This window comes from Echeneis naucrates, chromosome 22 (assembly GCF_900963305.1).
Source record: "Echeneis naucrates chromosome 22, fEcheNa1.1, whole genome shotgun sequence".
Classification (NCBI taxonomy): Eukaryota; Metazoa; Chordata; class Actinopteri; order Carangiformes; family Echeneidae; genus Echeneis; species Echeneis naucrates.
Window position 1 is genome coordinate 17,904,528 of NC_042532.1, and position 12,587 is coordinate 17,917,114.

General features: G+C 42.2%; 1 protein-coding gene across 3 annotated transcripts; it reads left to right on the forward strand.

Moving 5' to 3' along the window:
• The first annotated feature begins 3,558 nt into the window (after window positions 1-3,558).
• On the forward strand, window positions 3,559-12,307 carry pygl (phosphorylase, glycogen, liver). 3 transcript variants are annotated; one of them, XM_029494636.1, is made up of 20 exons: window positions 3,559-3,801; window positions 4,279-4,380; window positions 4,504-4,582; window positions 4,885-4,988; window positions 5,480-5,611; window positions 5,802-5,913; window positions 6,229-6,311; window positions 6,425-6,562; window positions 6,789-6,881; window positions 7,236-7,382; window positions 7,505-7,668; window positions 8,207-8,321; window positions 8,439-8,540; window positions 9,445-9,592; window positions 10,368-10,426; window positions 10,519-10,660; window positions 10,857-11,064; window positions 11,151-11,285; window positions 11,412-11,478; window positions 11,968-12,307. In XM_029494636.1, the coding sequence occupies exons 1-20, from the start codon at window positions 3,559-3,561 to the stop codon at window positions 12,154-12,156; spliced, it is 2,562 nt and encodes an 853-aa protein (XP_029350496.1). In that variant the 3' UTR covers window positions 12,157-12,307. The 3 variants fall into 3 exon arrangements, with proteins under 3 accessions (XP_029350496.1, XP_029350497.1, XP_029350498.1); XM_029494637.1 differs by lacking the exon at window positions 4,279-4,380 and having other exon boundaries at window positions 11,968-12,156; XM_029494638.1 differs by lacking the exons at window positions 4,279-4,380; window positions 4,504-4,582 and having other exon boundaries at window positions 4,968-4,988; window positions 11,968-12,156.
• The last annotated feature ends 280 nt before the right edge of the window (window positions 12,308-12,587 follow it).

Below are 12,587 nucleotides of genomic sequence, written 5' to 3' on the forward strand. Positions count from 1 at the left end.
TCCTGTCCATTTTCAGTCTTTATGCTAAGCTAGGCTAATGACTACTGGATGTAGCTAGTAGTGAAGGCCCTTCTGAATGAGGTCTTTAAAGGAAGGAGTCCCCATCTTCACATCGCCAACCTCGATTCCCCCGATCCTTCTCTTTTCCAGAAGCACACATGCACAAATACAGCATCTTGTGCATGTTCTCAATCACGAGCATCTCTACACACACTTTTTCTGTGTGTGTGTGTGTGTGTGTGTATAGGGTGTGTATGGTCAGCAGGAACAGCTGCAATGACACCTGAACGAGGCCCGACTCACAGCCGGCTCACTGTCGCACACTCAACTGTGTTTATGAGACGCTTTTCTTAGTGGCTTTGCTCGTGTGAATCTTCTATATCGTCTTAAAAAATGAGAAAAATAAAACACAACATCTGCACATAAGATGTTACTGGAAGCAAAGCCTTTCTCTGCAGTGCAGCTCTCAGTGCAGAACAAAACAGGAGGGATTGGTGTGTTGTATCATAATATGATGATGACTGTGAAGCTGTTTGAATAAGGTGCTACAGCAGCTTGCTTAGTTCTGCCTTTTTTTTTTTTTTTTTTTTTTTTACTGTGGGTGACTGAATCCTGGTAGTTTTGTAATATTGTTATTGAAATGATCTATTGCAAAGAGGTGTATAGCTAAATAAGTTATTGATGTTCAGTTTTTAAACGAAACTTGTTCCTTTATTTGATGTCTAGTTATTACAGAGAAGGAGAGCTGAATCTTTTTGTCGCTTTAAAAATGTTGCTCAGACTTTGTTCTTACACTGAAGAGGCATTTCAGTTACTGTGAGAACCAGCTCATGTCCCACCGGGACATGGATGTGGATGGGCTTTTTTTTTTTTTGTTGTTGTTTTTTTTCATGGCATCACATTTTAGGAAAAAGTTTCTTCAACTGGCAACAGTGTGAAACAAAGACATTTCCTGAGACTTAGCCATGCTAGCTGCTCTGTGAGCCGAACACGCTGATAAATGTCAAGTATAAAGTTTACCATGTCCCTCCGTTAGCATCTGCTAATCAGCACTAACTGATGGGAACTCATTTCTGGGCTCATCCATCCAAAACAATGATGGTGCCAAAAAAAGGAAAAAAAATCAGTGCATCACCATTTAATATTTGTCAAAACATTTTTATTAAAAACCAGAAACGTTTAAATCATTGAAGTGAAGTAATCAAGATGGCTCTGTTTGGGGCGCTCATCACTGATTTCTCAGTAATACATCCACTAGTTTGTGACATATTTGCATCTGGACCAAAGTTTCAATCCAGTGCAGCCGGTGTGGCTGAAGGTTCAGATGTTTCGGGGGTCCGTTTGAGGGAACGGTGGCTTTTAAAGACGCCCGAAAAGTTGGCCAAGCTGAAGAGCATCATCGGCCCGACATATTCAGTACATGGCTCATTTACATGAGGTGCTATGGGTGTGCCTTTTCCCTCCCTTCAACAACCCAAAAGATTTAGGAAACTTTGCTACAAACTATTTTCATCGCTTCAGCAGAGTCAACCTTAACATCTGTGATGCCTGACTTCACCTGCTGCTATATTTTTTCTATTGTAAAAGGGCAAAATTCAACATGAATCATGTTTGATATGGATTTAATAACCACGACGTTGAAGGCAATATTACAGTCGAGTATGGGAAGGTGTGTTTTCCTTTTTAAAATCCCTGATTATTGTTGTTTTTTCCTGTTCCCCTGGGATTACGCTGATTTGTAAATCATCTGGGACTGTAATCACGTGGATGAAACAAAAATGTGTGCACACAGTAAACTTTATAATTTACAGTATGAAATGTGCATGTGTGCTTACAGTGCTAAACTGAAATGAGCCTGTCGTTCAGCCTCAGCACGGCTAAATACCTGCATTGATTTATGCAAATATTTATTTCTGCTGTGGGTCACTGAGCAGCGAGAGCTTCCTTTGACTCGTTCCCAAACAAGTGCAGACACTATCACGGCGTTACACAACCTCAGAGTCCAGGACAAACAGACAAACACCAATTTAACTCAGCCAAACCAGTCCATATATCCTGTATGACATGAGGCGCTTTTGTTCCTCTTTAACATAAAGTCAACGTTGAAAAATGACAGGTGTGTGTTTCTGCGCTGAACAAATGGGAGGACTTACTTTAAAAAGTGTGCGATTGCAACATTTCTTATTCCTAAAGCAGCCAAAAACACTTTAACAATATTTAAAATGGACCCAGGGGAGGATTTGAAGTTTAACATACAGCCTCATAAAATCTTTATGAATTATTGAGAACCTGCACATGGTCGCTGGGCGACACCGGGTGTTTTATTTCCAAATGTACATACGTGTGTGTGTGTGTGTGTGTGTGTGTGTGTGAGTGTATGAGTGTGTGTTATCTGCACTATAACCTCATTTTAACTCCAAAGTGATTTTTCTTTTTGCCCAGTTTGATCCGAGGTGGACTGTCATCAGTTAATATGATTACTTACAGTGATACTGAAACATGTCTATGGAGGATGAATATGAAATGAACGTTGTCACGACTATTATTTTAACATGGTATAATTACAATGATTGTTATGATTATATGTCTATCATGACCATATTACTACTATTATTATGATGAGTTGAAGTGTAATATGAGGCTCTGTGTTTTCTGTATGTGTGAATATTCAATAAATAGGTGTCAACAAGGTGTGGAATATTTCTTTTTATTATCTTGTCCTTGTGCCTATTTCTTCTTTTTAACCAGTTGATCACAGCTGATTTAGAAAGATTCATTAGATTCAGTTCTGCACATCTGAAATGAGTGAAAACTGCATTTTGTTAGTCCACTTAGAGTGAGACCTGGGCTTTAACTGGACTCTGGCACCCCATAACAGCATCAATGCTGCTGCCACATCATGCATGACGTTCATACTCCTGCTGGGCAATAAATCCTCCTCCAAGTGTTTTTTCTCTGTTTTTTTTTATTTATTTATTAATTTTTGGTTTGTTTTTTGCAGACATTGGCACATTTCTCGCTCTAATCCTCTCCAGTCTTTTGTGTCCTGCTGCAGAGACACATCTCCACCAATCCATCAGGGGTCAGGTCAGTATGTTGTTCTCTGTGTGGGAAGGAAGAGCTGGGCATCGAACCCCAGCCAAACACTGACATGGCCTTTACTGTACTCACATTGTTCCTTTGCTTTCACGAACAAGCCGGTCCTTCCAAATCGTGCCACCTTTCTCTGAAAAAAAGAAAAATGAAAATGTGTTTCAACTTTAGAGGAGCACTGTCCCTTTGGTTGTCATATAGATAACCTCAATGTGAAAGGACTCCAATCTTTTTATTTATAGAGACTTCTACCAACTGAAAGTGCACAAAAACTTTCATTTCTCCCCTGTGTGTGCTGTTTGTGTTCTCTGCCTGACAGGGACTCACCCTCCCCCTTGCACTCACCAATGAAAACCAGGAAAAGGCGGAGACTGCTTGCATGAAAACTGCCTGCAAGCTTCCCGTCAGATTCACTTCCACCGACTAAAGGAAATAAATAAAAGAGAAAAGTGCTGCTCCTCCAGCATGGCGAAACCTCTCACCGACCAGGAGAAGCGGAAGCAGATCAGCATCAGGGGCATCGTGGGAGTGGAGAATGTGGCGGAGCTGAAGAAAGGCTTCAATCGACATCTGCACTTCACTCTGGTGAAGGACAGAAACATTGCAAATCCCAGGGATTACTACTTCGCCCTGGCCCACACAGTGAGAGATCACCTGGTGGGGAGGTGGATCAGGACCCAGCAGTTCTACTATGAGACAGACCCAAAGGTAAAGAGCAGAGGCTGCTCTGCAGAGATCTACATGTAGGAACACTTTGGGATTAATCCACTCATTCACTTTACTTTGAAATGTGTTTTGAATGCAGGAAAAGTTCATGCACATGTTAAGCTACATGTCTAATCACCTTTTGCCTGCAGAGCTTGTGTGTTTGTTTTGAAGGAGTGAGTTCTGTGGTTCCTCTCTCTTTTTTACCCTGCTCAGGGAAGTTAGATTGTCTGCAGTGTTGGTCTGTTGCATAAAACTTTCAACATTTCCAAGCGGTATTTTTTGTTTTTTCTTGTTGCATCAGGCCACAGCTATGTTGTGCAGACAAACGTTTCCTTGTTAAGAGCTTCTTTCCGCTCTGCTGTCTCTGAATAATCAGCCAACCCAGAGCAGAAATATTTGTCTGTATTTTATCACAGAGTTTGTGCATGAGACGTACAATGTTGTTGTATTGTTATTATTATTTTTCCTCTTGCATAGAGGGTATATTATCTGTCTCTGGAGTTCTACATGGGCAGGACACTCCAAAACACCATGATCAACCTGGGCCTGCAGAACGCCTGCGATGAAGCCATCTACCAGGTCAGGCCGAAGTTTAAAAGAAACAAGGGCTCTAGCTGCCACAAAGACAGGAAGTTCATAATGGCTGTGGTGTTTTTTTCTGATAATGTTATCGGTGGGATTTTGTGTTTGATTCTTCCGTAGCTCGGGCTGGACATGGAGGAGCTGGAGGAGATGGAGGAGGATGCCGGTCTGGGGAATGGAGGTCTGGGCCGACTGGCAGGTAAGAGGCTGCCAAGGTGATACTGGAAACAGAGACAAAGAGAGGAGGAGATAGAAAATAAAATGTCCTTGTTGTGGCTTTGAAGTCAATGAAATCACAGACCACAGCTCTTAAAGCTATTTCTCTGTGTGCCTATTAAACATGTGAGCCAACTTGCAGGTGTGGAAACGTTCCAACGTACTGTCTAAATGAACAAATAAACACTGAACTTCCCCAAATGCATCACAAACCAGCATTTCATTTCTCAATTCGGCGCTTCCGATTTTCATATCGGATTTCCTTTCTGACTTTTTTGCACACAGCGTGCTTCCTGGATTCGATGGCCACTCTGGGTCTCGCAGCGTACGGTTACGGTATCCGGTACGAATATGGGATCTTCAACCAGAAGATAAGAGATGGCTGGCAGGTGAAGCTGACATGTCTGTCTTTAACATCCAGGATTGTCCTGCTGACCCGTAATCACGCTCTGCTAAGGCAGACATGAATTAGGTCAGAATACATCACAGGCTAATCATTAACTGTGTGTGTTTGTTGGCGCTGAGGCGGCGCAGGCTCCCGGTAGAGTCTGACGATTGGTTTGCATGAAGAACAAAAGAAACACAAACTCGAGGCTTTTGGCCTTTTAAATTCTGCTGGTACAGTTCAAACTGTAATTGTAAACATGCACTTCTGACCGCTGAGCAGCACAGTGAGGTTCATGAACTTTTACGTACATTTCTGCTGCGGGGGGAGTAAATACAGTGGAGGTTGGTGCATTTTATTCAGCACCTTAACACAAAATCCCTCAGTCGAGGTCAGAGGTCAGGTGAGGTCAAATTTTAGTGTGTTGCCTAACGCCTCTCATGTTGGATCGCATTAAAGCTTTTCTTATCTTGGCCCTGGACCGACCTGGTGTAGGTGGAGGAGGCGGATGATTGGCTGAGACATGGAAACCCCTGGGAGAAAGCACGGCCTGAGTACATGCTGCCAGTCCACTTCTACGGACGAGTCGAGGAGACAAGAGAAGGCTCCAAATGGGTCAACACTCAGGTAATGACACTGAGCGGACGATTAGATAAAACACACTTACAGATGACTGCCTTCCATTTTCAAACGCCTATATACCTACAAATGATTAACATAACTGTGAATGAATTCACATCACAGTATTTATTGAACACTGTATTCGCTGGTCCTTCCACACAGCTCGCTGTCAGACTGTTTTCACTTGACTCTGCAGGTGGTGCTGGCGATGCCGTACGACACGCCCATCCCCGGCTACATGAACAACACTGTAAACACCATGAGGCTTTGGTCTGCCCGCGCCCCCAATGACTTCAACCTGAAAGACTGTGAGTCCCAAAGCCTTTTATTTATCTTTTTCACCAAACAGAATCTGAATTCCACTTCAGCTTTCAACAGAGAAACTTTGCAAGAAAAACAGAAGCCGCGGAAAGAACGTTTACATGCAACATCACGTGAGGTTTGCAACACATCTCCCAAGCAGTTAGTTTGTTTCTTATTCTTCTCTTTACACTCTAGTGGAGTTTAAATGTCATGGCTTTTATAAAAGAAACTGACACAGATGCGTAAGAAAAATACCAGAGTAAATGTACTGTTGCTGTCCCGAATGTCGATGTAAGTAAAATGCATTTGATGGCCTACAGTTAATGTTGGAGATTACATCCAGGCCGTGCTGGACAGGAACCTGGCAGAGAACATCTCCCGTGTGCTTTACCCCAACGACAATGTAAGTTCTCATAGAGGAGCATAATTACTCCAACAAATACATTTTGGACTGAAGACTCTTCAGCCAACTGTAACTGTTCTGACCGTCTCTGGGTTTGCTCCCCTGCGCTGCAGTTCTTCGAAGGAAAAGAACTTCGTCTGAAGCAGGAGTATTTTGTCGTGGCAGCCACGCTGCAAGATGTCATCCGCCGCTTCAAGACCACTAAGAAGCATGGCAGCGGGCGCACCTCCTTTGAGAGTTTCCCAGAAAAAGTAGGTCTTATTGAACCTTTTTTCCATTTCCTGCCATCAGGACTGTCATCAGCGACCGTCAGCAAGGTGCCAATCACAACAAGAACTTCTTCTGAAGTTAATAGTAGAAAGATTTGTGGAAGAAATGATAACTGTTAGGAATGTTATCTGGAAAAGTAAATGAAATGTTCACCAACAGTTGGAAAATAATAGTCAGCAGCATCACTGTGGGTGTTGTGTTTTCCAGGTGGCCATCCAGCTGAATGACACTCATCCAGCCATGGCCATCCCCGAGCTGATGAGAATCTTTGTGGACATTGAGAAACTGGACTGGGACACGGTGGGTGCGACTAAAACCATTTCTTTTATTGAACCTGATGATTGCGAGAAGCTTTAGTTTGGAAATCAGGAAGTACAGGGCAAGTTACTGTAACTCAAAGGAGTTTAAAACCGCAGAGCCCAACACGTGAAACAGATATTTCTGCGTTGCAAAATGTTGGTGTGCAACAGGGAAAGCTGTTGGCCATGTTAAGAAATAAAGTCAGATGTGATCCACTAACCCAAAAGCTTATAGAGGGAAGAAAGTAAGTTCACAACAAGAACAAAAAGAAATGCTTGCCTTGTTCGTAGTGTGTGTAATTAACTTCAAAATTCAAACGTGCCGTTGGGTGAGAAACTCCTCTCTCCGACGCAGGCCTGGGATCTCACAAGGCGCACCTTCGCCTACACCAACCACACAGTCCTCCCCGAGGCGCTGGAGCGCTGGCCTGTGGAGCTGCTGGAGACGCTGCTGCCCAGACACCTGCAGATCATCTACCAGATCAACCAGGCCCACCTCGACGTACGTATGCCAGACCTGAAGGAACAGACAGCAGCTGATGTGACCTTTTCAGGTCAGCTGTCGGTCAACTCTTTCATCAGACGAACAATATGAAGACCTCCGTCTATCTCTTGTTGATGCAGAGGATCGCAGCGTTCTTTCCAAATGACGTCAACAAACTGAGGAAAATGTCTCTGATTGAGGAGGACGGCTGCAAGAGAGTGAACATGGCCCACCTGTGCATCGTGGGCTCTCACGCTGTTAACGGAGTCGCAGAGATACACTCCAACATCATCAAGACTCAAGTGTGAGTGTGAAAAATGAGTCGATCGCAGCAAATCAGAAGAATCTAAAGCTCAAACAAGCAATTTCAACGCAGAGGCCACACAGTCAGTTGATGCTAGATGAGTATGATTTATCAGATTATTGACTCATCAGCTCTGTCACACTTTCTGAACAGCAGCACTGAGAAATACTCTGAGTGTGTTTGTACATTTTACCGTGTTGGAGGGATCTTTCTTTAAAGAACTGATTATGTTTACCCACTGCAGTATACACTCTCCCGATGAATCTTACCTTGATGCAAAGGTTTATTTTTAAGTGTCTTCTACTTGATCATTTTAATGAATAGAAATAGAATAGAATAGAATAGAAACCCCGGTGGCTCATCTAAAACTGTATCATGTTTAAGAAAATGATCGGTGAAAGATGACTGTTATTTTAACTACGTAACACATCCGTACCTCATGTTGTCTGCCCAGTATGTGTATTTTTATATTTAATTTTCTCCTTGTTATAAAAATTTTAGTCTTTCTTCACCAGCATTTCTCACTTTCCTTCTGCAGATTTAAAGATTTCAGTGAACTGGAACCAAAGAAGTTTCAGAACAAAACCAACGGCATCACTCCCAGACGTTGGCTGCTGCTCTGCAACCCCGGACTGGCCGAGCTTATCGCCGAGGTCTGTTTGAGCGTCAGTAACTGAAACCAACCAGCGGTGTTTAGTGGTTCAATCCGAGCTCCTGAATCATTCACAGCCTGTTTGAGGTGAAATGTTGTAAACATTTGGCTGTCTCAGGTCATCGGGGAGGACTACGTGAAGGACCTCAGCCAGCTTCAGAAGCTCGTTGACTTCGTTGATGATGCAGCCTTCATCTGTGACGTCTCCAAAGTGAAGCAGGTAGAGTCCAGAGCAGTGGTGCAAAGCAGTCACACACATTTACTCAAGCACAAGTTGTTGACTTTGAGTCTTTCCATTTTAATTCACTTCATATTTATGCTCCCCTATGTCCTGTTCAGGATTTAGTCAGTGATTCCAAAAACCCACTAATCATCTCAAGACCTCTCAAATTCATCTGATGACTCAGTGTATGGGACCTGACCCTCAGTTTTGGAACCATCAGTCTAAACAACCTATAACAGGATATGAAGTAGTTGAAATTTAACTGTTACATTATTAATTAAAGCTATTTGCAAAGTTACAGCAGTTTTAAATGTTAGTATCATATTAAATAGCAAATCTCGCAAAGGTTCCAATTCTTCATCAGAATTTTTACTTTTGACATGTTTTTAGTTAAGAACATAAGTGAGCTACTTTTACTCATAATCAAGAATCCATTCGTTAGAATTTTTAAAGAATGATCTGAACCTTTCTGTGACTGCTGCAGAGTGTCCACAAATGAATGAAAACAGAACTGTCATGTCTAGTTTTTATTTGTAGTCTGTTTTGACTTTAAGACAGTTTTGCAAAAGATCCATATTATTAGATTTTAAGCCTTTGTCTGAGAAGATAAAGCTGATAAATTTAGCTCATTATCAACTTGTGTTTGCACAACTGTGAAGTACATCGTGGTGTTCTGAATTTTCTGTTATATAAAATAATATCTCATCTTTTTTATGAGATTGAGTCAACATTTGAATATTCTCTGCATGTCATTGCAGGCAGAGACATTAGAACCTGATACATTTGGGTGTTGCATCATTGCATTTCGCTGCTTATGACTTTGTGCATGTCTGGACAGGCTGCAGCCATAATCAGCAACGTCGCATCAGGAAATGCCTCTGAATCTCTGATTTTCCCACAGGACAACAAGGTGAAGTTTGCTCAGTACCTGGAAAAAGAGTACAGGGTGAAAATCAATCCATCCTCCATGTTCGACGTCCACGTGAAGAGAATCCACGAGTACAAACGGCAGGTCCTCAACTGCCTGCACATCATCACCATGTACAACCGTACGTTTAATAACACGCTGTCAGGTTCAATAAGTCGTCACAGCTCTGATCCCGTGTGAGTGATAAGTTACATGACGATGTGGAAGATTCTCCACCCAACTGCTGCTCGACAAGTTAAAACAAACAGTGAGAACATTCATCCGCCATGTGAAGCAAGTGTGGGAATTTTCCACACAGTCAGCGTGCAGGGATGAACGGGACAGCCGTTTGAGTTTAAACCTGGTGTGTTGTAACAGGTATCTCCCAGTTAAATGTGGCACACTGTATTTCTGCTGGGAGAGACTCCCGGCTGCAGATACAGCTCATACATGTTCATGCACACTGATGATTCCATGTACGTACAACGCAATGAGGCAGATGAATCAGTGGAATAGATTTTAATAGAAAACAGGACCAACGTGCTGCAAAGTAGGCCTGCTCACATTAAAGTCAGATTAGGATTTCAATCAAAGCACAGTTGTGTCAACATGTGTGTATTTAACGCCTCGGCTGTGTTTATCACAGTTACCAGAATAAAAAGGTTTTCATCCAAGCATTTCCTGTCAAACAATCTGACCTAAGACAAAAAAATCTGAAAAATCAGACAGTATGATACAACGTCTGGAGACTATCTGTAGAGAATTCCTGTCAGTATGGTCAATTTTTTTAGTGTGAAAATCATTTGGGTGTATCATCTGGATACCATGAATATCAGCACCTGACCCTTTCTGCAGTCGGCTCAGATTTCTGTTGCATCACTCATGATTGTTTGTGATCTTTTTTTTTTGTCTTAAAGGCATCAGAAAGAACCCCACTGCACCTTTTGTGCCACGAACGGTGATCATTGGCGGAAAGGTATCAGCTAAGCCTAACAACACACAACGGGCAAATACACACACTGAGGGTGGTTGTTTCACACCAAGCGCTCTGCTGTCGCCCCCCCGCAGGCTGCTCCTGGGTATCACATGGCCAAAATGATCATCAAGTTGATCACCTCAGTGGCTGATGTGGTGAACAACGACCCCGTCGTGGGCAACAAGCTGAAGGTCATCTTCCTGGAGAACTACAGAGTCTCTCTGGCAGAGAAAGGTACCACAAACACCATAACTACAAAGTCTGTGCGCACAACAGAAAAACTGTGTTCCCCAGTTTGTAGTTTATACTTCAAACTGTCGTTTGGAGGAGTTTTTAAAAATCTACCACAAATCAAAACAGTTGCTCAATAAATATTCAGTATGTATATTTTCTCCTTTGGTTTCAATGAAAGTGTCTTTTTTGTTGCCAGTGATTCCTGCCACAGATCTGTCGGAGCAGATCTCCACTGCTGGCACCGAGGCCTCAGGAACAGGAAACATGAAGTTCATGCTGAACGGAGCTCTGACCATCGGCACCATGGACGGAGCCAACGTGGAGATGGCCGAGGAGGCCGGGGAAGAGAACCTGTTTATCTTTGGCATGAGAGTGGAGGACGTGGCTCAAATTGACAAAAATGGGTTTGTGCGTTTCCTTTCCTTTCCTTTTTTTTTTTGTGTAGATTTCATTCTCTATACATGCCAGCATTTTATTTACTCTTTGTTAGATACGATGCCATGGTGTACTACCAGAACATTCCTGAGCTGAAACAAGTGATGGACCAGATCACAAGCGGCTTTTTCAGCCCCAAAAATCCAGACCTCTTCAAAGATCTCACCAACATGCTCTTCAAACATGACCGGTGAGTATTTATCATTTTTAGTTTAGTTCTTCACGTGATGAAGTTCTCATTTCTTCCACATTGTTAAGCAATGGAGTTCAACTTGTCAGACATGACTGTTTCATTTTCTCTTGTCTCTTCCTTCAGCTTCAAAGTGTTTGCAGACTTTGAGGCCTACATTAAATGTCAAGAGAAAGTCAGCCAGCTGTACCAGGTAACGTTTGCCTCAGACAGACCTGGATCAAGATGTATTTGCAAACATTTTTTATGATTTCTGTTAGTTTGGCCTTCATTTTTTTCATCACCTTTTTATTTCATATTTTACACTTTGCGGTCATTTCAGAGTTTATATCCATAAGAAGATAAATTTGTGGTTTTAACAGGTTGTTTAGGGTTAACTTACTGTTTTGCTTAGTGTTTTCTGACTGATCAAATAAAAATACATTTTAGGTATACTCCTCCAAGGCCAGACGGTGGTTACAGATAGGCTGAACTTGATCTGCTTCTGAATTAATCTACATTTATACAAAATGACATCTTTTAGAAATCACTGAGTTTAAAAGTAGAAAGATTCAAAATAAGGAACTAACTACAAAGCACAAAAAGGAAATCTGATTATAACAAACCTACAGAAACATATATGCAAATAATAAACAGAAATACAGTCAAAATAAATAATAAATGTTTTATTTTTCTTTAAAAGAATCCAAAAGAGTGGACAAAGATGGTGATCAAGAACATCGCAGCCACAGGAAAGTTCTCCAGCGACAGAACCATCACAGAATATGCGACAGAGGTGTGGGGCGTTGAGCCGACAGACCTGAAGATCCCCCCGCCAAACGAGCCCAGAGAGGCCATCGAAGAAACAGCCAGAGCTCTGAAAAAGCTGTGAGACTGCTCCACAACCTTTATGTTTACATGGTGTTAACGGTTCCTCTGCACCTTCAACCTTCAAGTCACACGTCACTGAACTTTTCCAAAACTTTTAGTGTTTCAGAAGTCACATCTGCACTTGTTTTTTGTTTTTTCCCCTTCTCTCTTGTCAAAGCATTGAACCCAAGCACTTACGTTGAAACTTGTCTGTTACAGCCCCAGTTCATACAGAAAATGTGGAGTCGGTGCCGAGAGCAAATGATTTCCTCATATTTAGCTTTCCTGGTAAACAGGACAGATGAGGGTCGTCTGTAACCGAGCAGCTGGCTCAACTGAATTTTTAATTACATTACTGTGAGTTTGCCCATATTCTGGACAGACAAGATTTCTTTTCCTCTGTATTATTATATCTTAGTCAAAGAAAGATATAAACTCCCTTTATTTGTGATC

Excerpts from the sequence above, each read along its gene's own strand:
- pygl (XM_029494636.1), top strand. The coding sequence starts at position 3,559 with ATGGCGAAACCTCTCACCGACCAGGAGAAGCGGAAGCAGATCAGCATC. Across the intron at positions 7,669-8,206 it reads AACATCATCAAGACTCAAGT|ATTTAAAGATTTCAGTGAAC; the intron begins GTGAGTGTGAAA and ends TTCCTTCTGCAG. Across the intron at positions 9,593-10,367 it reads CATCATCACCATGTACAACC|GCATCAGAAAGAACCCCACT; the intron begins GTACGTTTAATA and ends TTTGTCTTAAAG.